This window comes from Pezoporus wallicus, unplaced genomic scaffold (assembly GCF_028554395.1).
Source record: "Pezoporus wallicus isolate ANWC-B61680 ecotype Strahan unplaced genomic scaffold, APGP_CSIRO_Pwel_v1 contig_8047, whole genome shotgun sequence".
Taxonomy (NCBI): domain Eukaryota; kingdom Metazoa; phylum Chordata; class Aves; order Psittaciformes; family Psittacidae; genus Pezoporus; species Pezoporus wallicus.
The window spans coordinates 4792680-4818031 of NW_026639548.1; the positions used below are offsets into that span (position 1 = coordinate 4792680).

The 25352-nt window shown below is 48.1% G+C and overlaps 1 protein-coding gene across 2 annotated transcripts in view; it reads right to left on the reverse strand.

Moving 5' to 3' along the window:
• TMEM132B (transmembrane protein 132B) overlaps positions 1-23918 on the reverse strand; it is a 233907-nt gene extending 209989 nt beyond the window's left edge. The window contains exon 1 of one of the 2 annotated variants that reach the window (XM_057414845.1): positions 23662-23918. In XM_057414845.1, coding sequence (XP_057270828.1) covers positions 23662-23746 — 85 coding nt within the window. In that variant the 5' untranslated portion in view covers positions 23747-23918. The remainder of the gene's footprint in view (positions 1-23661) is intronic. The other variant, XM_057414847.1, reaches the window with a different exon arrangement.
• Between the last annotated feature and the right edge of the window lie 1434 nt (positions 23919-25352).

A 25352-nucleotide genomic window follows, 5' to 3' on the forward strand; every position in this document is an offset into this window, starting at 1 on the left:
TCAGCTGAAATAACAGGGAAAATGCAGTTTCTGCTCCTACAGTCAGGACCACAACTGTTGCCACCCCAAGACAGGACACAGCCCTCAAAGGTAATCCCTGAGAGTGGCACAGAAACACCGCCCTCATGACAGCATAAGGCAAGTCACCAAGTTACTTCTACAGGCTTTATGGCCTCAAGAATACCAGAAGCAAAAAGAACAGGAAAATAAAGAAATATACCTCGTTTCACTTCTTCTGTATGTGCTCCTATATACCATACATACTTCACATTACTGTGTGCATGTCATTATCTAGGGATACATCAGAAACTGCTACCAAGGTAACACGGATAGTAATAAACAGCAACCAGAGGTAAAACACCACCAGGAAGACAATATATTTCCTCAGGTTGTATGTTCATTCCCCCTGTTATAACCCATTCAGTTATTAACACATCAAATATTGGATCTGCATAGTTTGACATCTTTTGCATAAGAATTAAGATCAGAGTTTTTAACAGCTCTGCTAAAAGAAAAAAAAAACCTCTCATTAATGAGTGAAGATGAAGTGCTCTGAGATTTCTTACACAAGGGACTCTCCAGGAGACATATTGTGTGAGTCAACAGCATGTGCCACTCTCAGAAAATAACACATGTGAATGAGATTTCTTCTCTGCTAGTTTTATTTAATGAACAAACAGAACAAATCTTCAGCACATCTTTCTGAAAGGATGCACAGCAAGGCACAGGTTAAGTTGGTTTTCAAACTTCACTGTGACAAGCAGAGAATTTTCCAATGCTGGGATAGAGCTGGGGAGAATGGCTGCACAGGGCAAACAGGAGGATTTATTTCCCTTTTTATGATAAGATGACAATTCAGGAGCCTAGCAAATCCTGAAAAAGAAGTCTCTAGTGGATGGATGCAAAGAGAAATGAGCCCAGGCACCTCTGCTGCTGCTTTGCCAATCACATTTATATACCTAGCCCAGCTCAGCAAAGGGAAAATTGAGCTCCTTCAGGGGCCAGATGGACTCTCAGTCTCAGGTGTTGACAGTTTTCATTTCTAAACTGTTTTACAAATGAATGTGGATGTTTAGGGAGGAATTTCCATTTTCATACAGTGCATGAGAATGGCTTTTCTGGGTATACCTGTTTCACAAAAGAAGCTGCTGCTTAACTGTGGCCCCAGCTTATCCAGACAAAAAAGGCTGAGGATATAAAGACTTTCCAGAAGAGCACTTGGGAAGGACTGTAGCTTCCCCAGCCTCTCTCTTACCTGCATGCACTGAGTCAGGTTCCTCACAGTAGCCCTTATATTACTGCTGTAATTATTATTATAGCAGCAGCAGCTGATACAATAGGAGGGAGGCGAGGTGGCCTTTACTCTGCCTTGCCAAACACTAACATAATTACACATCCCGACCACCACGGTGCCTTTGTAACTGCAAGTGATTCACGAGTCCAGAGGAGCTCAACTGGAATTTAAATTCCCAGGGGAGGCCATTGGGCTGTCAGAAAGGAGAGGAAAAAAATAAAAATCTCAAAATGGGTGCATTTGATCTGAACGTCTCAGAGAGACAGATATTGAACTCCACAGCACTATATTTAGACTCACTTTTCAAAGGATAAATGCACTTTAAATCTCTTCAGCACTAGTTTATCCTGCTAAAAGCAAAAGCACTATGCCTTGGAGAGGAGCACGGTGGCCCCTCTTCCTACAGTGGCACAGGGCATAGGGAGCCTGATGGTCCCTTCCCCACCTCAGAAACATTCCCATGAAGAATGGGAGGAGGATACTTCTTGGCTCAAGGGCTGGGTGCCAGCATGCACAGGGTGGAAAACCCCATACAGTTGGAGACAAACGTCATGGCTGTGCCCATGCCTGTCCCTTGCCACCCAGCAGCACCAGCAAGCCTGTTCCCCTGTGTGCAGACACGAGTCAAAGCAGGACAAATACCTCTGAAGCAACTAAACACAGAACTAAAATGCCCATTTTAGATGACTAATTGTTAGACAAGATAAATCCCATGTGTGGCATACTCCTCCTCAGCATCACCAGCCCAAATTCAGTACCTTGGGAGGTGCAACAAGTACTGCTCTCTTGAAGTACCTGTGAAAAGCCACATGGCAGTGATCTACAGATGGGTTTTCACTTCAGAGCTGAGCCAAGCTGCCTCTGGAGTCTCGTCCCCACAGCAAAACCACTGAGCATCCACCTGGAGCCTGGGGACTCCTTGGGGGACATGGCAAATGGGATCACTGCTGACATAGCAGCTCAGGCCTTGCTCTGAATGCAGGTCAGCTCCTCCAAGCCAGTCTCGCTGCTTGCAAAATACAAACACAAATGCAGCACCCCATGAGCTGGATCTGGCCCATGAAGAGCCCCGAGGGGGCATGATGACACTCACCCCCCAAGACCACACAGAACTGCCTCCCTGCTGCAAAGTGCCACACCAGAGCCTGTCACCAAAGCTTTTGCTAAACTGCATCCCAGAAAGTTGGTTGCTTGTGAGGAATGCATCCAATTTGAAAGAGCCAGGCAAGACCCAGTGAGGCAAACACTGCTCACTGCGGGCTCTCCTCCAAACGCTGCAGTAATGCATTTTACAGAGAGCGATCCCCACGCTCTAAGTCAGCGCAGATTTAAGAAGCCGCATACTTCAAATGTCTCCAAAGAGCACTAAAATGAAAACGCAGTCACAGTGCACTGGGACTACTGTGAAGCACTATGAAAGAGAAGCTAACATTTGTTTTCAATTACCCAGCACAGATTTGAACGACTTAAAATTGTCCCCAAAGTATTAAATAAATGTTGTGTGTTTACTATGCACTTGTGCATGGAAAACTAAAGTTATCTGACAACCATCTCCAAATACCAATATTTTACCAGTATTGTACCAATATCATTATATTGACATAGGCTTCTCCCTGGGCTTCAAACTACGTTAAAATTAGAAAGCAGAGGTATGCTAAACACTGCTCTCTGAGATGTACAATAAATGCAAATGATAAAACTAGTATTTTATTCCCGTATCTCCATTTTGTTCCTAGCAGATCCCATTGCCATTTTAGTCAAACTCTCCAAACAAAATGCCACAGAAAGCAGGAAAGTTTGTGCCAAATGAAGAACGACATCCATAAATTTATGAACTAACTAGACTGACACTCAATGCAATGCAAAGTGTTTGCCAATCAATAGCCATGAGCATCAATTCCCCATGTACAGCATTCTTGTGCCGTCAGTCTCCCACCAGCAACAAGCAATGCCATTTTCTGCTTAACTTTATGATCACTGTAATCTCCCCTAATCAATGTTATCGACAGGTCTGTGAGATCGAAATCCAGGAAGCTCTGAGGCAGCAGACAATGCAGAATGATGTGTGGAGAGGACAGTGCCTGGGGTATGCAGCGCTCTGGCAGTGTTGCTTAGCAATCCAGCCCATGCATGTCCATCCTTCCGCTGCTGCCTACACCCAGAGATCTCCACAGCAATCAAAATACTGACAAGAAGAAGCCAGAGCAATAACTGCATGCAAAATGAATAACAAGTGCTCTGTGTTTTCTATGTGATTTACAAAAGTTTAACTCCCGGTTATCCATAGCATGACAGGAAGCAGGGAGGTGGTGCTGGTTGATTAAGGAAACGTCTTGCTTTCCCTGACAGCCTCCCAGTGACTTCACTTCAAAGGTACTGTCCACAGAAAAAGACCTGAAAAGCAGCCTGCACTGGGAATTCAGAGAGCTTTGGCAGATCCAGAGTAATCTGTGATCAATAACAAATTTGTCTCTTTTTCTATTGCAAAGTATCAGCAGAGAGTAAACTTCTCCCCAGTACCAGAAGGCTTTGCTGGGATCTCCACTCAGGATGGATTAACAGGACCAGAGATTGATTCAAGTCACTGACAGCTGTGACAAATGAAAACCATCATATTTAAGGGCTGCAATGCCATATGCCAGACATGACAGGCAGAGTTGTAGAGCACTGCTGTGGGTTGCAAGATGTGGCCCACTCTGTGTCTGTGGACAGGACAGAGAGGGTCTCCGTGCTGCCTGAACCCTTACTCCAGCAGAGCTGCTGCTTATGCTTAGATGAAATGAGCTGTATGACCTGCAGTAATTGCCTTGCACATGAGAGCCAGAGAACACCAGAGCAATAGCAACTGAACAGGTTGCTTTGGGTTTTTTTTTGTTTTGTTACTCTTCACGTTAAGTCCTTCAATTAAAGATTTAATTCAGAATTATTAGGCACTTATTAGGAGCTAAATTCTTCTGATTATTGCTAAAAGTGACCTACAATACACATACCATAATCCTTCATTTCTGTATTGCTCCCAAATACCTGCAAACTAGACCATGGGGAAGAAACTCCAGCATCTCAGGCCCCTTTTAAGCATCTGCTGCAAACAGCAGGTTTCTGCTCAGTGACTTGTCCAGTTTGTTCAGTATTGGTATTTTCAACCTCCTAGGATCTCGAGATCCCCAGTGGGAGCCAAGTAAATGGTCAGCAATGGTATGACAGATTGAGCATCCCTCTTGAGCACGTACAAGAGATGCCTCATAGTCTATGACTGAAAATCCCTCTGCGTCAAAGGCTGTCAGAGTAGTTAGATCATAAACTAATAACTGTCAATCTCCATTTGTTTGCAATGGCGCAAAGAGGGCTTTCATAATTCTCTTAGAGATATAAAATAGACACTCTGATTTTGCTTTAAATGAAAGCATGTGATAATGTTAGCTGCCAGTAAACCTCAAAGACAGTATTTATACAGCATTAGGAACATTTGCAAAGACAGGAAAGAAACGCTTTTAGGCTGCAAGAACTTAAAATCTACAACCCATAACTTTTATGCCTCTGGTTAAACACAGTGCAGAATCTATGCTTCAGCCTCCTGGAAAACCCCATCCACAGCAGGCAGCCCTCGATGATGGCGCTCTTTGAAGCCTCAAAGGTCTTGCAGTGGGCTCAGAGGGAGGCAGCCAAGCTGTCAGCATTAACTAACACCACAGGTCTTCTACCTGTGCACCCAATGACCTGGCATCAGGGGTGCAGGAAAAAAGTGTTATTGCCCTTGAATCGATCACAGCAGACCAGGCTGTGAGCCCATCAGGGAACCCTGGGGAGGATTTGATCTTCCATCACCCAACACACACTCAGTTTTTGTTAAAGATGAGAAAGGCCTATTTTATCTGAGGCGGGAGGGAATACCTATATATACACACATCTCTCTCTATGGTGTGTATGCGTATATATAGAAAACACATATAGGCGCACAGACTTGCCAGCTTCCAAAGCAGAAGATGACAGCATGTTTTCATATAGTACATCTGAAGAAAAGGTCTTGTATCACTGCTAGAGCAGAGAAAATTTCATCTTGAAACTAAGGAAAGAAGGAAAAAAAAAAGAAAAGAGAGAGTGCTTTGCTCCTCATCGTGCCTGAGGAACTTAACTATAGTGATGAGCAAGATATAAAAACCTCAGATAGCAAAGCACTTTTCTGGAGACCACGATATGCATAAAAACTCCTGCAAGCCATTGTTAAATGTTCCTACCCTCCTACCCTGCAGCCCATACCTCCAGGGTGCAATTTTTCAGGAGACAGAAAGATTTAATGCTGCCTTGGTTAAAGAACCCCCTGGATTCTCGCTGCAGAGCCTGTCATGACAGCGTGTTCCTCTGCTTTATTATATTAATAAGCAGAGTTATTCAGCACTCAACATGATGTGGCTTATTTGACTTGCACATGACTGTGTCCCCAAGCTGCAGCAATACAGAGGCCTCTCCCCACCCCTCCTTGCAAAAAGACTGTTATTTTGAGGCAAAACATCCACAACTCCTCACAAACACAGCCACACGTGCAGCAAGTTGCCACAAGCATGCAGAAGCATGGGCTGAATTTGTCCCCAGCCACCTCCACTTTCCCCCCAGCTCCTCAGGATGCCAGGGATGACCCCCTGCCCCAAACCCTCCATCCCACTCCCAACTCTGTCTTATCCCAGGAGCATGTTGAACCTCTTCTCAGCTGATTAAAGCCAAATACAAGAAGAAAACAAAAGGCTATTAAGACTGTAAAAAAACCCACATCTAAGGCATGAACAAAGCTCTCCTTCCCTTCCCTAGCTTGAAAAACAGCACCATCCTCCTTTGTCCTTGCCTGAAACTACATGAACTTCCCTGTTACCTCTAATTACTGCTCCCTGCCTTTACTTCACGAGCTGTGAGAGGCACGTGGTGGCTGTGCACGCCAGGCAGCACCACTGCACAGCTTTCAGAAGATACCCTGGTTTATCACTTTTCTGGAGTGTTTGGTTCAAGCACAAGCAGAGAGGAGACTGCACCACTGCTGCAAACTCTGATGCTCTTATTCACATGAACTCAAGGCAGAAGGACCCCAGCTGATTTCCTGTTCCCCTTCCCATAAAGGTGTTTTATCTTTTCCTTAAGATGCAGCCGCAGTAATATGCTGTGTTGCAGAGGTTTTATACCATGTAAATGATGGATGTTGTTTCTGTACTGATTATGTTAAACCCAGCTGTTTATCTTTGCTAGGACTGCAATTATTTTAACAGTAATTGTAAAAATAAACTGGGGGGGAACAACAACATGAACTTTCCAGTTTGGTTTTCAGAAGTAGAGCATTGCCAAGCATGATTTGACCTCAGACAAGTCACGTGTAGCCACTTAGTTTAAAAATCAACTGAGCTTGGCCATGCAAGGAAAACAGACTGTTCTGAAGGGTTCTGGGCAGAACTGGGTCCCAAAAGGTTCAGAATTCAGACCAGCCACATCTTCCTCATTTACCACCACCTGCTCAAGCTGCTACAGCACCCAGGTCCTCCCAGCAGCCAAACCACCATATAGAGCTGGCAGCAAACACACAGGATAGGGTCAAGCAGCCCACAAGACAGGAGTGTTGATCATCACCTCTTTCCAACAGGTTCTCCCACACACAAAAACACCAACATGGACCAAGTATGTTTGAAAGCACCCATTTTGCAGCTGCAGCAACTGCTCCCCAGCCCTCCACACAGTTCCCCTGCTCCTCCTCCTCCTCTTCCAGGGTCGCAGGCAAATGCCGAGCCATGGAAGTTGTTCTTTCATTTACAGCATCTGGTTCCTTGGCAGACTCCTCCAGCAATTATGTTCATAGTTTAAAGCTGTCTCTAGTTCTGCTCCACAGGTTTGCTGCTTCTGGCTTGCAGCAGTCAACTTCTCATCTTCCCTGTCCATCATTTTGGCTGAACGTTGCTCTTGAAACATGGGGATTAGACCACTCGTATTTCCCTCTAATTAGGAGCAAAAATAAACAACACCCCATGTTGTTCTTTAAACACAAGCACTTCTTTTACTTTCACAGCCATATTCAGGAGGCCCTGGACACTCTCTTGGTCTTGAAGCACAATGTACTTGTAGTCATTTGCAGAGAAACATCCACCCAGCACCACGGAAATCCCTGCCTGAAAGGCCTCCAAGTCAATGGGCTCTCAGAAGGAAGGATATAAGCCCTACCTTAAAAACAAGGGAAGAGGGAAATCTCATGAGTGCCAAAGATCTCCCCCAGCACTGTAGGAAGTGCACTGCACTTTGTGCTAGTGAAAGGTTGTGGATAAAAGGTGAGGGACAATGCAGATGCTGTTCCTCATCGTCAGCCTAAAGCGAGCACCTCTTGGGATAAGAGGATAAGCTGATGCTCAATCCAGTTTCTCTGATTCAAGCTGCCAACTAGCAGAGATCCATACACCTGCTTGAGGAGCTGCAGGTCATTCTGGATAAAGCAAGGCAAGGCCATCACGGGGTGACAACCTCTGGGTACCACTGGGGCACAGGGCTCCAATCAGCAATCCCTGAAAAAACACCAGATGAGGCTTTCCAAAAGAAAACATCCCAAACTACGCCACCCCAAGGGTGCAGAGTCACCACCCTGGGGGCTCACAGCTTAGTAACAGCAGAATTAATTTGGTGGAGAGCCAATTTGTAAAGAGGCATTTAAAACCAGTCAGGTTCACACATTATCCTCAGGGGATGCTTCACAGAAGCAGCACCTTTGGCAGCTCTGTGTCTCACCAAGAGAAACAAGCTGCAAACCGTTCCGGAAACACACCCACTATGGTGGCTCCTGACCTCCCAAAACACTCTCCTGGAGGAGGGAGCGACAGCCTGGCTATTCATCATTGCTTCCTACCATCACTGGCTCAATGCCCGGAGCAGAATTAATTGGCCTGGCTTGCGAGAGTGTACATTGAAATGGATGGTGCTTCGTCTCAGAGGAAACCACAAGCCCTCGTCCAAACAACCCCCAGGACCACCAGGAATAGCTCACACACCTCCAGACCTGGGGAACATACGGCTACAGCCAACAGCCATGATGGGAAAACCCATCAAGTAACCCTGTTCTTTGCTTTTAACAGAGGCACAGCTTAAACCTTCTCTACCTTTCTGCAAATGTAGAATCATCATCATAGAATGGTTTGGGTTGGAAGGGACTAAAGCCCATCTAGTTCCAGCCCCCTGCCACAGGCAGGGAACATCTTCCACTAGATCAGGTTGCTCCAAGCCCCATCCAGCCTGGCCTTGAACACTGCCAGGGATGGGGCAGGCACAACTCCTCAGAACTGCCTGTTCCACATGCGTTGTGAGTCCCTACCATGAAAACAGCTGGGACATATGCTGACTGCCAGACAGACCAACATGAGCAGCACAGCCATGGCATTAGCAAGGACCATAGCAGGCACGCTGCATTAGCATCCAATTAGCAGCCCTGATGATTTAACAGGGCCATTGGCTCGAGTAATTGTTGCTTGTGATGGGCAGGTCAGAGAAGGAGGGATGCTCTCCTCTCCTGGGTGGGAAGAAAGTTGGATGCTCTATTAGTCCCCATCCCCAGCATCCAAAGGCCCCATCTGGAGTACAGAACAAACAGACTGAAAATGGTGCTTCCTCAGCACAGGGGGTGCAGCAGGGGCTGGGCTTCCTCATAGCATCAGCACTAATTCCCTGTGTGCCCTCCCTGTTGCAGAGATACCTGGAGCCCCCCTGCAGGGTTTAAGGAAAGCATTCATCCTGGGCAGGTGGGGACTTGGGGAATAGTTATCCTTTTTGAAGGAATAAGCCCATAAAGAGAAAAGTACAACAGATTTAGGCATTTAAGCACATTTCCATAACTGCTTGCAATGATTCCCAAGCAGCAGCCTTCATTAAGCTGGAACTGAGGCTGAGAGCACCAATTAGCAGCATTTAAAAAAAGGAATGAAACTGCTGCAGTCATCCCCAAACAAGGAGTACAGGCCCAGCCTAACCTCTTGTGCCTGGCGTTGCTGGAAATGACAGCAGGTCAATGCTCTGGGAAGGTGGAAGGCAGAGTATTTGGGATGGGCAGGAAGCCCGGTCCCCCCAGGCAGCCACTGCAGACTCAAGGTGGCCGGTTGCACAGCGCCATTTGGCTACTGGGGGAGGAGAGATGTAAAATACAGTTCATCCTCACATCACTGCCATCAAAGCAAGAAAAGAAAGTAAAAGGAGAAACCCTGAAAAGTACTGGTGGACACTTTCCTTGTGCATCAGCCCCCAGGAGGAACAGGCAGCCCTGAACTCCTGCCCAGCAGGTCCCAGCAACCACTCTTTGGGAAGATGCTTGAGCTATTTTAAATCATGTGGCAAACGAAAATTACTCTTTTTTCCCCATTCATTCTGTATTTAGGCATATTCCTTAGCTTTATGCTGCGCAAACCCGTTCTGTTGGCAGAGCAGAAGTGCATGGCCTTGCAGCATCTCTGCTGCTCAGCTCCTGCTGTGGGTGCTGCTTTCAAGGCAGTAACATTACTTACCCAGTTTTCCTTCCCAGACTCAACCTGACCAGGCTCCACATAAACTTAGTCAAGTTTAGTCTCAGACTGGCAGCAAAGACATTCACTAGTCCAAAACACAAACCAATGGGAAAATAAAATCATCTATTTAAAGGGCGTTGTGGATTTTCTCTTCTTTTTAAGGGCCATGAGCAATTATTATTGTGCATAGAGATCTTTAACCATGCCTTTATCCTCAGAATAAAAGGGGGAGAAGGGGAAATGATTGCTTTTTCATTATTTGTCAAACTGCCAGTACCGACACAGTCAGTGGACTGCCAGAAGCTCTCCTTTGATCCAAGTAAGTACCATTCTCATAAACATTTCAAATCTACCGGGAGAAAACCCAAAACTCCAGTCAAATCCTTCCAACATGATTCTAAAGATAGATATATAAACAACAAAAGAAATCCTCTTCCTCTGTATATAAGACTTTGCCATTCAAGCAAGGCACAAAAGGTTTTTGAAAGAGATGCTGTTGGAGAGGATCCAGAACTGGACCAGAAAAAGCCAAACCTGAAGACTCGCATCATCAGCCCAACATCATCACTCACTGAGAGAAAAATACATAGATATATAAAAGATTCTACACTGGGAACCGATTTACTTTTGCTGCTTCACAGAGCAATCATGCCCCAGGACCTGCAGCTAAATGGCTGGAGCTCACATAACTGGAACAGCAAAGGAAGCAGCAGAGATCTTTAATGGCTTATGAAATTCAATTGAAATTGATGGTTGGGAAAGTGAAACATTTAACACCCCAACAATTTAACACTGCCGCACGCACGTGCATATACACAGGCACCTACATGGACCAAGAAAGGTGAGAGCTCATTTTCCACTTGCTTACATGATCATGACCCCCACAGTGCTCCAGGGAAGGAGACAGCACCCTCAGAGAGCAACTTAAACAATATATAAATATTTTAACACCTCTAGACCTTTTTCCACTGGAACCTTTAATATAAAATCTATCTTTTGTGAAAATGGCAATACATTATTACAACCTGCCCCATTCACTGCTCTGGAAGATTAGAAGCCACGTTCTGCATTTCATCTTCTGCAGGAGCTCATAAACCATGGCTGCTATTTGAGAAGACTTGAACAAACTGTTTGCAGCTGATGTACTTTTCCAACACAGATCTCTTTCGTTATGAAACCTGTCTCTGATGAACAATAGAAAAATATTGTTGACAGGGGTGTACTTTTCCATCAACTCAAAAATATCATTTTGCAGAATATTTTCACAGCTCAGCAGAAGGTGGAAAGAAAGACAATATTATGACTACATAAGAAAGGGGGAAAAAAAAAGTCACTGTAATTAGCTTATAGTAGTTTTTTTGTTGGTTTCAGCTTGCTTAAATAAGGTTCTTTACTAGTTAGAGCCAAATCTGACTTACAAAGCCTTCAGGCAAAACTCATGTTAAAGATTAACCTGGGTAAAACATTCAGAATTTAGCCAAAACACTTTAGAATGATGCTTATATTCATAAAGCAACAACAAGAACCACCAGTAATCTTAACATTATTACTTTTAAGTGCTCCAGGTGCACTGTCAGTCAGGTGCTTTGGTTGCATCACTCCAACCCAGATGCAGGGAAGGAACCGCCACATCCTGGCAAGCATCACCCTATTGTTTATGGAGCGATTCAAGGCTCATGGACACTGCTGAAGTCCAGAAGGACCAAAACACCAGGAACCACTGCACTGGAGCATGTCACACCACTGCCACCATACCCCAGGAGCAGGCAGGGGATATGTTCATGTGGGCACTTCATACAACCACACCGTAACTGAGCTCACTCCTATGTGCTGTACCAGTTGATTCATGGGGAGGCTTTGATGTGCAAATTCATCATTATAACTTTTAACTGAGCTAATGTAAGCATCATATGTTGCTAATTACACAATGCAGGGGGAAAAAAAATACTGCAAATGACTTTAACTGCTTAATCTAATCAGGATGGCAAGTTGTGTTTTAATTACAAATTGTTGTGCAGCAGCAAAGCATCTGTTGCAATTCAACAACTCTGGTCCCAAAACAAAGCCCCCACTGCATCTCACTCGTGCTCAGTGCCCAGCTCCATTCACCACAGACCCAGTAGCCCCCAAACACCAGGCTAAGTCAGTGGCACAGACCCTGGGGGCTGCAGCCTTGGCTGGGGAGGGCAGATGCATCCCTCTAGGGCTGCTGGGGACACATACTTCCACCTGGCTTACAGAAATGCCAACCCAGAACACCTCTCTCCAACAACATGTTGCAACAGGGGCTCCTGATGGACACCTTTGGGATTGCCATATTCAGACCCCACCGTTCGTAACCCTTCTTTTAATCTGTATGATCAGTTCAACATGCCAAGGCAGAAATCTCTACAATCTTCCTCCAAGTCGCTGCCTGTCAATTCACATAAGCAAGAATCAAGCAGCGCCTTTGGAGCCTGCTTCCTCTATGTCCTTACACAAAAAAAAAACCAACCCACTCCCAGACTTTGTCATCTCAGATAGTGCCTGGAGCAAGTTTTTACAACCAAATTAAAATCCCTGAGTACTGTGGGTTTTAATGGAGGCACTGATAGAGCCAAGCAGCTATAGCATGGCAATGATGCACTTGCAAAACGCATCACCTTGACAATGCATTACCATGAGATATGTGACGACAACAATGTTCACTGTCCAACTGTACCTGTGGCAAAGAAAAACATCCACTTGCCCGTAACTCTGCTGGTAATTAACTAGAGAGTTTCAGGAAGGAAAGAATACCTCTGAAACATTATGGCAGATACATGGGATCTCAAAAGCAAAGGCAATCTATTTTTTCTTATTTTTTAATTCAATACAGCTTCTGCTTGTCAAAAGGAGGGGGAAAAAAACAAACCCACAGACTCTGAGCATATAAACGTGTTTTAGATTTTGCCAGTTATTCCTATAAAGCAAAAATCTGCAGTATTTCTGTTGGGTTTTTTTTAAAACACCAGGGGGCTGATTACTGTGAAATGATCTTAGGTTTCTCCCACTAAGTGGACAGATGGATTGCTACTTTTGCAACTTCTTTTTTGCAGCACTGAATTCAGCTGCTGGCAGGAGTCTCCGTTCCAGCACTCCCCAGCATCGCTTCTCTCCTTGCACTTACCATCTCTCTTCCCAGCCTGAGGCTGGGATACAAAAGAGGTTCTGCACAGCACAGGGATGCGCACGCACCCTTCAAACCAAAGGGTGCACCCGACTGTGTCGGCACCACAGTTGCCCTGCACCTCCATCGTGCCCATGCTGGGGGAGAGGGAATGGCCCAGCACACCCCAGCTCCACACCTGGATCCTCCTGCCAAGGGAGATGGTGATAATGCTATGGAGAGAAATGCCACCAGCACTAGCCAGAACAAAAATGAGATCTCCCCAGCATCCCAGCAAGCAAGCTGAACTTTAAAGAGTTCTGCAAGGTGACAAGGAAACAAAAGCACTGCTGGACAAAACCTTCTTGACTCTTTTTTAAAAGAGAAATCTGACAAAGTGAAACGCTGCAAAACTTCATCCCTGCTACCCTGAGGAACACAGCGAGCCCATTCTCAGTGGTAAATGATTCACAAATGGTTGTGAAAGTTTTGGGTCTCCAGCCAGCAGCCACTGCATTCACAACCCATCATTCTCACAGGAAAACACAGCTGGTCAGGAGAAGCACTTGGAAGAAACTCCTCAGCATGCAGGGAAGGGAAATGCTCGTTCAGCAGGTGTTTTTCAGGAACCATCCTCTGAGAGGACACAGCCCAACATGCCCCCTGTTGGGTATCATCCTGCCACAGCCGAGGGACTGCAGTCCCTTTAAGAGGAGGACGAGGGACAGAAGGAGGAAACACTCAGTTTGATCCAAGGAAGTAAAAAAAAACTATGAAAAGCAAAGTCCCAGCCCCAGGAATGACTAAGCACAGAGCCAGGCAAAGCAGGCATTGGGCTGGCTAAAGCAGCCACACAGCACACGTTCCCAGATCTATTCCAGCTCTGAAGGTATGCCACACAGAAAAGCCATTTCTGGGGGAAAAACAACAAATCCAAACCTAAAAATAAGGACCAAATTCTTTCGCAAGCTACACGTACTGCCTGTGAGTACTGTTTATAAGCATCCATATCCATCCATAGCTCCAGCTGGTGCACAGATAGCAATAGATGGGTCAATAGTCATTTATCTAAAGATATGTGTCAGCCCTTCTCTCCTCAGCTCTCAGACAAACCTGTTACAATAGCCACTTACTTTAACCCTGAATTATCCACCTCTGCTCATCTTCATGGAGAAGGGGCACAGCAGAGAAAGCAGCAGGCAACTCCCTGTGATCTGAAAGCTCACTTTCTAAATCAAATCAATTTTTCTAACGTAATTTCCCTAATCTAAATCACTGACCCATGCATTTTCTCACAATTCTTTGACAAGATCTGCACCAATTGAAGCAAAGCTAAAACACTTCAACCAGACCAATTCATAGAAGTCTTTAGAGGAATTCTTTCATCTCTGTAATTAATTCTTTAAGTACCACAGTGGGATGCTCTGAATTCAAACCCAGTCCAAGGAGTAATGATTATACTAATGGGATAAGCTGTGCAGTAAATAAATGTGAGTGCCCTGCTGAAAGATACCATTTTCAATAGGAGATTGCCATTCAGGGAGATAACTGTGTTTTGGAGATAATAACTAAGATGATGAAGTCCCACAGACTGGAGTCCAATACAGCAATTCCCAGACCCTGCACACCTAACCGGGCTGAGCATTCAGCCAGGGGACACGGGGGCCTGACTGCTGATACACGCTTGGACTTGGCTTCATTGGCTCTGCTGGCAACAGGAAGGGTAGTGGGGACAAGTACTGCAGCAAGTGAGAAGGTGTGAGGACACGCAGCTTAGGAAACCATCTGAAAGTTTGCTGGTTGGTGTAAGAACCAAAGCAATGACTTCTCTTTGACCTTCCTTTTAACTGGCTAAATGCAATAAAGCTTTCTAATGCATTTAATGTGTTGGGCTGCAATATGCTCAGAGAAAGAGAAAATATTTTAACTCTGCATAAGCAGGGCACTTTGAGAAGTCATAGCTGTAGGTGCACCCAAGAGTTGATACTCATCAAAGCCTCACATCCCCCAGGGCTTACATCAGACAACAGTAACCTCATTACAAACTAACAGTGTTGCAAATACGAAGGGTTTGCAGTGAAACAACATGGACATCTGGGGTGTAAAAAGGCACACCAGAAGAACAGCTCCTCAGTCCCTGAAGAGATGTCCCCAGACCCCATCACTGAGCAGCTCCATCACACCAGGGAGGTGATAGGTTGGGCACCACAGGCTGGTGGTTTTTTATTTTAGCAATAAAGAACATTGACTCCATCTCTTTATTTCTTCTTCAGGCTTCCCGTAACAGTTCTAACAGGCTGGTACAAATCAAACCCAGCAAAAGAAACAAGTGCTAATTCAGTGCTTCTCCAACACAACCGATGGCACTCAGCCTTGTGATACCAGCTCTGGAGCAGCCTGAGAGAGCCCTGACACCATCCACATGCCTCAGCAGTGCTCACGATGGGGTCTGGAGATGTCAAGCAGGACCAACAGACTGGCCACACCACCTCAGCAGCCTCCCTCCTCAAAGAGCAGTAGCAAAAAAGCCTCATCAGCTGCCTTAAAAAACCCAGAGCCAAACTTCACCTAAGAGCTCTGTTCTCCCTGCCAGCAGCACTTCAGGTATGGGACTGCTGCCTTGGGACCCCTCATGGGGATGATGACAGCCCATGGGACCATGTCTTCAATGGTGCCTGCTCTCTTCTCTAAAGCCTTTAGAGATCTACAGATGGAAGAATGATGAATGATTAATATTTGAGAAGGAAAAAAATGCCTCGACTGCAATAAAATTAATGCTATCTTCTGCTTTTATCTTGCTTGTGTCTCTTTCTTTCATGGAGTTGATCCTTTTTTGCACCAATACTCATGCTAATAACTTTCAGTGGCCTACTCCTAAGCAAAAGACAGGAAATGAGTAACTGAGCTGCATTAAAATAAAAGAGGAGGAGACCTTTGTATATTAATTCTCATAGCTGTCAGAGATGAGGATTTAATAATGTTAGTAACTAAGCTACTCCATTATTTCCAAACACCTTGGAGGAGAATGTCTTAGTGGGAAATGAATTAGTGTGACTGTAATGGCCTTTTGAGCATTTTCAAGGCATAATCTATGGCTCATCATCACATGCATTTCAAACCCTTGCCCTTTACTCTCCAAATAACCTCCACCTGTACATGCATCTACATGCCAGGCTCGGCTCCTTCTTTTGAGTGTTTCCCACACACTGTTTAACATTTGTCCCCATCTTGCAGATTTGCCCAAGTTCGGTTTTGGATGGGTGATAAGGATGGAAAGTTTTGGGTTCAGGTCATACAACAGATGACAGAATAAAGCAGAGAAGAAAAAAGGTAGGCAGAATATGGGAAAAGTCTAATAGGCTGTGAAATGCTCTGCCAAAGGAAACTGCAAAAGTCCTGCTGCCTGCATCACTGAAAACCAGCCACGCTCAGGAACAGGCTGTACAGAGCAACCATTGGAGACAGGAAACGCAGCTCATTCGCCAGCTTTTCCAGCTCTAATTCCCATGATTTGGTGATGGCTGAGGCATGCTGGCCTTCAAGCTTGCCCTGACAGAGCTCCACTACTTCCAGAGAGCTTTTACCATTCTCTCTAGATGCTTCTGTTGCAACATTTTAAAAGCCTGTTTCATCGTGCGGGTCTGCATTGTGTCCTTTATGCACACAATGAAAGACAATCAGACTTTTTGTGTTCATAGGCCCTGCACCCCCAGCTAAGTGCCTTTCATAACCACCAGTGACACTGCAGACTGCTGTAGTAGCCCAGCAGAGCAGGGCACAGAGACATCCAGGTCTGATGGCTGGTGTCTGTCACCACACCAGACACTCCCACCAGGCAGGGCCTTGCCCCATGCACACTTCCAGACCAGCTGCTTCCAGAACTCATCTCAGACTTGCTCCTTTTTCATATAAAAATATGGTACCAAAGGCAGTTAGCAGCTACCAACTATTTGAGTTTCTAATTATTGCTCGTTGCATAGAAACCTGCTCCATCTGCTCAAGGGTTCCCTTTTAGGGTGCATGTACTCTTGTCTTTTTTTGGTGCAAGTTTTTTTTGAGCTGCAGCATCCATTAAACAGCCCTCCTTCCCCATCACGGCAAAGGTCTTGCTGCTAAGCAAATACTGCAGCTAATTGACAACAACTCCTAAACTGAGATATAAAATAGTTGTGTCTGTCACTCAGGCAAACAGCTGGCTTCGCCAGCCCAGCTGCTAAATAATGTAGAACAGTTCATTTATCTGACTCAGAGAAGATCCTTTATAAATGGAATGAAAGTCTCCAGTGCTACAGAGCCATGCCCTGATCATTCCTGCATCTTAAAAACCTAATATTGCCCATAAAATCCGTAAGTAACATAAACCCTGTTCCTTCCACTACTCTCCCAATCAGAAATACTGGATTTAAATCACCTGCTGGCAGGTTTATTACAGGGCCCACAAGCAGATAAGGTCCTGTGCACCAGCCCTCTGCACTTTACGGGCAATAAATCTCTGCATTGCCATCTGGTTTTGAAACACTTCCAACATAGCAAAACAAAAAACCCCCAAAGATATCTGCACCTCTAACTTAACCTTCTGAATGATTTTATTTCTTGGGTAACGAAGATGACACTTCCCCTTCTCTAGCAGAAATGCTTTTCCTCTGCAGGCTGATTACCTCCAAAACTCCCTCGGCCCACACCCAAACTCCCCCAGTGTATATTTAGGGCACATGTTAGCCCTGGGCAGACAAACAGGCTCAGGATAGGGACGACTGCTTGGCCAGAGACACCACCTCCCACACCACCCAGTGGGCTGGAACACTATCTCTGGAGCCTCCCAAGCTCCTTGGCTTGGCTGGAATAAGGATTTTGGTCTCCACATCTCCATCTACCCCAGTCTGAATTGCATCAGTGGGGGGTTTCCAGCATTTCTTCCCATCTGGGGCAGCTTTGTGGCACTATCATTGATGGGTACTGCCTAACGCAGGTGGTTTTACACCATCTCCTCCCCATAACCACTCCTCTGGTGCCTGCACAATCTTCAACTCAAGGGCAGCACAACACCCTGGGGCAGAAGGAACACAGCCATGCATCCACAGAGCCCCAGCACCCTCTCCCCAAGATTTAGCATCTTTGTCACTTAGAAACCCTTCCTTCTGCCATTGCAGGTCTCCTCCACCATGGAAGAAGTGATGGGGCAGAGTGGCTCCTAAGGGCCAGTTGGTGCAGGCACGGCAAGATGAGCAGAGCCGGTTTACATGCAGTTTCCAATTATTCTACTCAGCAAACAGCAGCCTTATGGAAACCCCTCTGCTCCTGGGTATCTCTCACCCCCTTGGGACATCCCTTTGCTTCATCCCTGACTACCACCATCACCAAAAGAAATAGTCAGAAAAAACCCAGTTAAAACCAAATGCTACACTTTATTTTCCTCTCCTTGCCTGAAGTTCCAAGAGACAAGATAGGACATAATCACCACTTTTAAAATCATCTCCTATGACAGGCAAATTGATCAAGTAGGGAGGCTGGGCTGCTTTTGAACTTGAACAAACTGATTTTCCATGAAAGATGGTGTTTACATTGCCTCTCAATAGCCTGCTGAAATATGCACACCTCTTGCCATTTCATCACCAAAATTTGGGAAGAATGAACATATCTGGGGGGAAAAAAAGGAAAAAAGAAAACATGTTTGAATCTGGAGCACATCATAAATTCATGAAGCTTTCTGAATGCTGTCAGAAACAAACACATTTATGTAAACAAAGGAAAGCTGAAAGTGCAGCAACAGAAATTTTGGATAGCATGGAAGAAATGTTAATATTTACAAGACCACTCTGGAAGGTACTGTGCAAACAGCCACAGTCCTTCCACTTTGAATTTATCCACCCCAGACACTCCACACAGCACTTGCGTTACTTCCCATTGCAGCACTCTACCGCACAGAGGTGAACGGAAATAGCCAGGGAAAGCCATAAACCAAACAACCCATGCCCACCCTGTGGGTTCAGTCATGAGACCTCTTTGCTTGTAATTTCTGCCTGCCCAAGCTCACGTGGGAACAGCTTCCTCTGAAATGACAGCTGGGAAACTCCCGATAGCATGAAATCGAAGTATCTTCCACGACATCTAGAGCACCACATGGTAACTCACACTCCCCAGCCTCCATGGCACTTAATGCGAGAGGATTTGACAGCTGCAGTTGGGAAAGCATCTCTGCTACCACCACATGCCAGCGCATCAGCTGAGCCACTGACAGAGGTAAGTGCTAATGCTATGCCAACAAATCAAGTCACTGCTTGTCATTAACAAACATTAGTTATATTTAGGTGGGGGGAGAAGAGGGAATCAAATTCAGTGAATTTAATTTGTTGAGCTGACAGTATTTATTTCAGTGGGATGGCTTCTCATTCATCAGCATTTTTATTAAGGCCAGAAGGTTTTAGTTTTGCTTCCTTCCTGCGCAACACAGGAAATTACCACCTCCCCTTTCCTCCCTGCCCACACCTCTGAGACAGTTCAGGTCTGCAGCCACCTGCATGAGTGAGACACATTGCGAGATGAAGCCACCACTCCATCATGACAGAACTCGTGCTTCACATCAGCCTCAACAGCGGAGGTTGGGAAGAGCACCACTAGAAACTGCCATAACCCAACACTATGAGTAAAGATACCCTTTGCTTCCTCTGCCTTTCAGCAAAGGGACCCTCCCAGGACAGCAGCCAGCACAGGTCTCCTAAGCAGCCTGGCTTCACAGCGTATTTCTGAGGAGCTAAGAAGGGCAGGAGGACGCTGACCTAGTGTAGGGGCACCAGGGTAGAAACCTCCATCCCATCAGCATCAGTGGCAAAACCCTATGTAGCCCAAATCACTACCATGCTCCTCCATTGTGCACAGACTCTTAGAAACAAGGGAGTCCTTGCCCAGAAATGCTGTGTACATCAGACACCTGCCTGGGTTCAAAGAGGGATCAAATCCATGATGGCAAACCTATCACAGCAATTAAATAAATGGATGCCATCTCTGGCTCAGGAATGCTTCCTTGATCCAAAAATCCCTCCCAAGACACAAACCGTGTGCCAGCCTCTGCAACCCCCTGCTCTGACCTCCTACAGCTGCTCCTGGGCTTGTACCTTCCCTGCCACACTAAACTGCTTTAAACATGAGATAAGAGGACTTGAGCTGCCTATCATTCCCAGTAATAAAATACAGCAAATTAATTGCACTTTATTGATTTTTATTTTTTTTAATGTAACTATTTCAGCGTTCAAACCTCAACAGACTCTATTGATCAGCCACAGAGTCACGTGTCAGTGAATGGAGCTTTGCAACCAAGCCTGACAAATTGAAGAAAATAACCAAAACCCCAAACCAGTGAGCGATGTGGGCTTCCCCATTTCAGAGGAGCTGCAGCACCAGTGACGGCAGATGTTGAAGTGAAAAATGCTGCACAGGGCAAGACACACAGCTGCCCCCTGCACTCCCAGAGAACCTAATGTCAATTGCAGCAGCAATGCATAAATCCAGAGCAGCTCCACTGCTCTGATTTACACTGATGAGAAGTTAAATCAGAGTATCTGAAATACAGTGCTCTAATGGATGCAGGAGCAAGAAGCAGTATAATTTCAGCCTTCCCCATCCCACTATCCCTCAAATCACATCAGTTTGAACAGTCATTGCATAAAACGTTGTAATCTGCACTAATGTGGGGAAAGTAACCTACATTTCAACAGTTTGCATGATCACACTCTGCAAATCTATTATACAGTAGATAACACAGGTCTTTCATTTTTGTTCCTGAAGAGCCTCTGCATAAAAAGTGCCTCCATATTACGTAGAGTGATACAGGGACACATAATAAAATAAGCATAATGTCTCTCCACCCACACCTCGCTGGAGGCACAGTCTAAAAGCAATTCTCAGGTCCTTCCTCAGACATGGATCATGACAGCCCAAGTGCATCTTACAGGGGCTGAAGTAGTTGGGTTTTCATCAGCTCTGCATACCCCATACCCACACCATCAGCAGCCAGCCCTGTGTTCCCATACCTGCTTTGGGGTGTGGGGCAGAGGAGCAAGCCAGTGAGACAGCACCAGGCAGGAAAACAAAACATCCAAGTAATTCATGCAGGGATACCTATTCATATAACCTCGGAGATGGCTCCGCACCGTCAGTGAGGAAGGTGGCCAAAAACCCTGCCTAGATGCCAGCAACAAACAGGGGCCTGCTGCCAGCAAGAGACATCTCGAGCTCGGCGTGAGCGGCCTTTGGCTGCCAAACACACGCACACCCTCTGCTCACAGCCGCACGCACGCCAGCAGCCAGGCCGCCAGAGACCCGGGGACAGGAGAGTGATCTCTTAATTGGACCTTCACAGAGCTATTTAGGGGACCTGCCTGACAGGCGAAACAAACGCCACCCGCTTTGAAGAGGCCGGAGGAACTCGGACCGGTGCACCTCCAGTCCCCGAAACGCAGCCTGCCCAGAGCCAGCTCCAGCCAGGGGGAAGGGAGAGAAAAGCAAATAGAGAAAAATGGCAAGTGCCCAACACGACCGTCTGTGTGAGCTGGGAGCTTTGCGGAGATGGCAGCACCGCGGCATGACTCATGCAGGTGTCTCTCCCGGCTGCAACAACCCAAACCAAGATGTGCTTCATTAACCCCTGTAATCCAGGGAAAGGCGACTTGGAGCACAGCGAGCCGCGGGAAGGTCAGCACAGCCCTAGAGGGAGGTATTCCCGGGCTCTGCCACCACTCGCCTCTTTCAGAAGAGGTTTCCCCAGCTCCCAGACCCCGTCTCCACAAGCAGATGTTGCTGCGGTCCACGGCAGGGGTGGGATAGGGCAAGGGACAGCACTCTGCTACAAAAGCAAAGGGATGCTACTACAGCCTGGAGAGGAGGAAGAAGCACAGGCTGGGGACATTCACAGCTTGAGCTGAAAGCACACTGCGAGCTTCTAACGCACACATTGTGCAGGGAGGCATTCAGAGAGCAGGGGAGAGGGATGGGTACGATGGTAGGTTTGCAACCACAAACTGTTTCAAAGTGGGTTTCCATATGCTTAAGCACTCAGAGCGCTGGAAGAATTACACCCACAGCCCAATCTCACCATGGTAGCTACCCACACAGGAGGCGACAGGAGTGGGGGGGGGGAATATCAGAGAAAAGATTATCATTAATGTGTCAAAGCAATAAGAAAATATCACCAGAAAACCTGTTCCTCTGCTGCTCTTAACTCTCTCCTCGAATAAAAGGAGTAGAGGGCATTGCACTGGCAACAGCAAGCCATCCCTCCACCGGGGCAGCTCATGCACCGCGTCCCCTGCTTGGTGCCCCTTTCCGTGCTCTGCACCCCAGTCCCCATGTCCTGCCCAACAAGGCTCCCAAGTGCCCCCGTGGCTGCACAAACGCAGGCAAAGGAGGCAGCCGACGGGCAACGGGTGCTTTTTACGGCAAGCAGCGCAAGGACCCCCTCGCGTCCATCGCATGTGTGTCCCCGAGGCGGGTGCCGCGGTCCTAGCAAATTGTTCCTTCTGTTTCCCTGCAGGGACCTTTCCCAAAACACTTCCTTACCGCAATGCATACCCTGTGCCCTCCCGAGGAACAACAGCTGCTGCTACCACTCAGCAGCGATCCCAGGGATCGCTCCTTTTCCCCTAAAACCCTTGCATTTAGGCGTATTTCTAAAGCCCCAGTGAAGTTTCCCCAGCAGCGCAGGCTCCGCATTACGACCAAACGCAAGCACCGTCCCGAGCAGCAGTAAAGGCAAGCGAGTCGCTGAGCAACTTCAGCACCGATGCACCTTAATTAATTTGCTTTTAACAGTCCCTGTTCATTAAGAACAACATCTGCCGAGGAGCTCATGGGAGCAAGAGGAGGAAAACGAGCTCTGAGAGAAGTCCTGGAAAAGACTTTCCCAGGGGCAGCGCTTCAGTTTGCCAGCCTGGGGTGAGCCTTTCCCCCGCACCTGGGACCCAAAGGGCTGCTCCTGAGTTCAAGTGGGAGGGAGGGAGGGAGGGAAGGAAAAAATAGGGAAAAATAAGGAAAAATGAAAGAGAGCGCTGCTGTGTGCCATGAACTCATATTTCGCCCCCCCCCCCAGCCGGGGGCGTACTGCCTCGCAGCCGGCCGCAATTAAGGGATCGCACCTCAGCTCCCCTCAGGGCCTGATCCTCTCCCCTGCCAGCCCGTTGAAACCCACTCTTCTTAAAATTAAAGCGCAGGAAAGGAGGCACAAGTATTGTTTTCGAGATTTAACCCCGTACATCTCTCTCCCCCCTACCAAGGGCAGACAGAGGCGGCGAGGAGCAGCAGCGGGAGCCTTGGGAAGCCCCAAACCCCACGACCCTTCCCAGACCCACGCTCCGGCCACCCGAAACTTTTCCTTCTTCCCCCCAACCCGGCAGCGACCCACAGACAGCGCAGGGGGCTGGTAACACGCATGGGGAGCAGGGAGGGTACACGGTTGTGCAAACAACGGAAGGGACTATGGAGGTGCATGGAGGAGTTCCATGCGCCCAGGCGATGGGGTCTGCGTGTGTCCCACCCGCGGGCGCGCAGCGCAGTAGGGGGACACCCGCGACCCTCTGTGGGCACGTCGGTGGGAGGGCTGGAGGGGGAAAACAGCCATAAACAAAACTGGGAAGAGAATAAAATAAAGTAAAAGAATTTTGGGGGGAGGGGGGGGTGGGGGAAGGGAAAAAGCCCAAAGCGGACCCAGGGGCTGGGGTCGCGGCAGCGGAGCGCGGTTTTACCTCGGCACAGGAGCAGCAGCGGCGCCAGGAGCAGCGCGGGGCCCCGGGAGAGCATCCTCTTTGTTCCATGCCCAGAAGTAGTCATGGTGCTGATTTATTTGGAGCGGGGCGGCTCAGCGGGGCGGGGGGCCGGGGGTGTCGCGGCGGAGCCGTTAACCACTCCCCCCGCGCCTGCCCGTCCGGCGGCGGGGCCGGGCGCCCCGCGAAGGGGAGGCGAGGGGAGAGGGGAGGGGGGGGTTGTCCCCGCTCCCCGCCGGCCCCGCGCTCACGGCCGGCCCCGCCGCATCGCCGCCCCGGGGGGGCAGCGGGCTCCGCCCGCCGCGGCGGCAGCAGCAGCGGTCCCCCGGGGCGGCCGGGCGCTGCGGTGGTGCGGATGGACGGACCGACCGACCGGGGCTGGGCCGGGCGGGGCGGAGCCTCACCTGAGGGGATCGGGGCAGGGGCTCGGCGCGGGGCAGGCCCGCAGGTGCCCTCCGCGTCCTGAGCGATGAGCGCTGCCCCGGGCCCGCCGCTCTTAGGAGCAGGGGCCTGCCGTGCGCCCTTCGCTGCGGAGCCCCAGCGCTGGCGGCCCGCACAAGTTTGTGCTCACTCGCGGTGGGCTGCGGCCGGACCCCCCGAGCAGAGCGGGGCCGAAGCGGAGCCAGGGCTTCCCTCAGCGGCCCGAGGGGCGCCGGGAAGAGCGCGGCTGCCCCCTGGCGGCCGCCGCCGTCACTGCGCGGAGCCCGCTGCGGCCGGACGGGAACGTGCCCGGGTATGAGGGGGGCGGGAAGTGTGCAAAGAGCCGGGTGCGTGTGCCCTGCGAATGGGGGGTGTCGTGTGCAAAAGAAAGAGCCGTGTGCAAAGGGGTGCGGTGTGCACGGAGCACTAGGGAGGTGCGCAAAGGGGCGTGCAAAGAGCATCCAACCCAAGGGGGGTGTAAACAGGGTGTGCAAAGAGTTGTGCAAAGAGCATCCCAAGGGGTTTGCAAAGAGTTGTGCAAAGAGCATCCCAAGGGGTTTGCAAAGAGTTGTGCAAAGAGCATCCCAAGGGGTTTGCAAAGAGTTGTGCAAAGAGCATCCCAAGGGGTGTGCAAAGAGTTGTGCAAAGAGCATCCCAAGGGGTGTGCAAAGAGTTGTGCAAAGAGCATCCCAAGGGGTGTGCAAAGAGTTGTGCAAAGAGCATCCTAAGGGGTGTTCAAAGAGTTGTGCAAAGGGATGTGCAAAGAGCATCCCAACAGGTGTGCAAAGGGGCATGCAAAGAGCATCCCAAGGGGTGTGCAAAGGGGCGTGCAAAGCCACACAGACAGGAGTTTGCAAAGGGCACCCAAAGAGGCTCGCAGCAGGAGTGTGCCCAAGGACATGAAGGGTGGGACCCCTGGCTTTGCACAAGTGCTACCTGACAGCAGTGCAGGCGCAGGTGAGCTGCTCACACAAGCAGGTGTGTGTTTAGTGGTGCTTTGATTATGAAGCCACCCGTGATCTGTTGACCTCTATCATCAAATCCCCAAATCCCCCTCAGCTGGAGCCAGCCTTGCACTGAGAACGCACTCGGCTGGGAGCTGTAACAGCAACTGCAATAAAAACAGTGGGGAAAAAGGAAAAAGAAAGAAAAGTAGAGGAAAAACTAGAAAAAAACCCTCCATCCCCTTGGGTTCTTCTGCAGTTTTGCAAACATGTCTGAGTTTGATTTCTTTTCCCTCCCTGCATAAACAA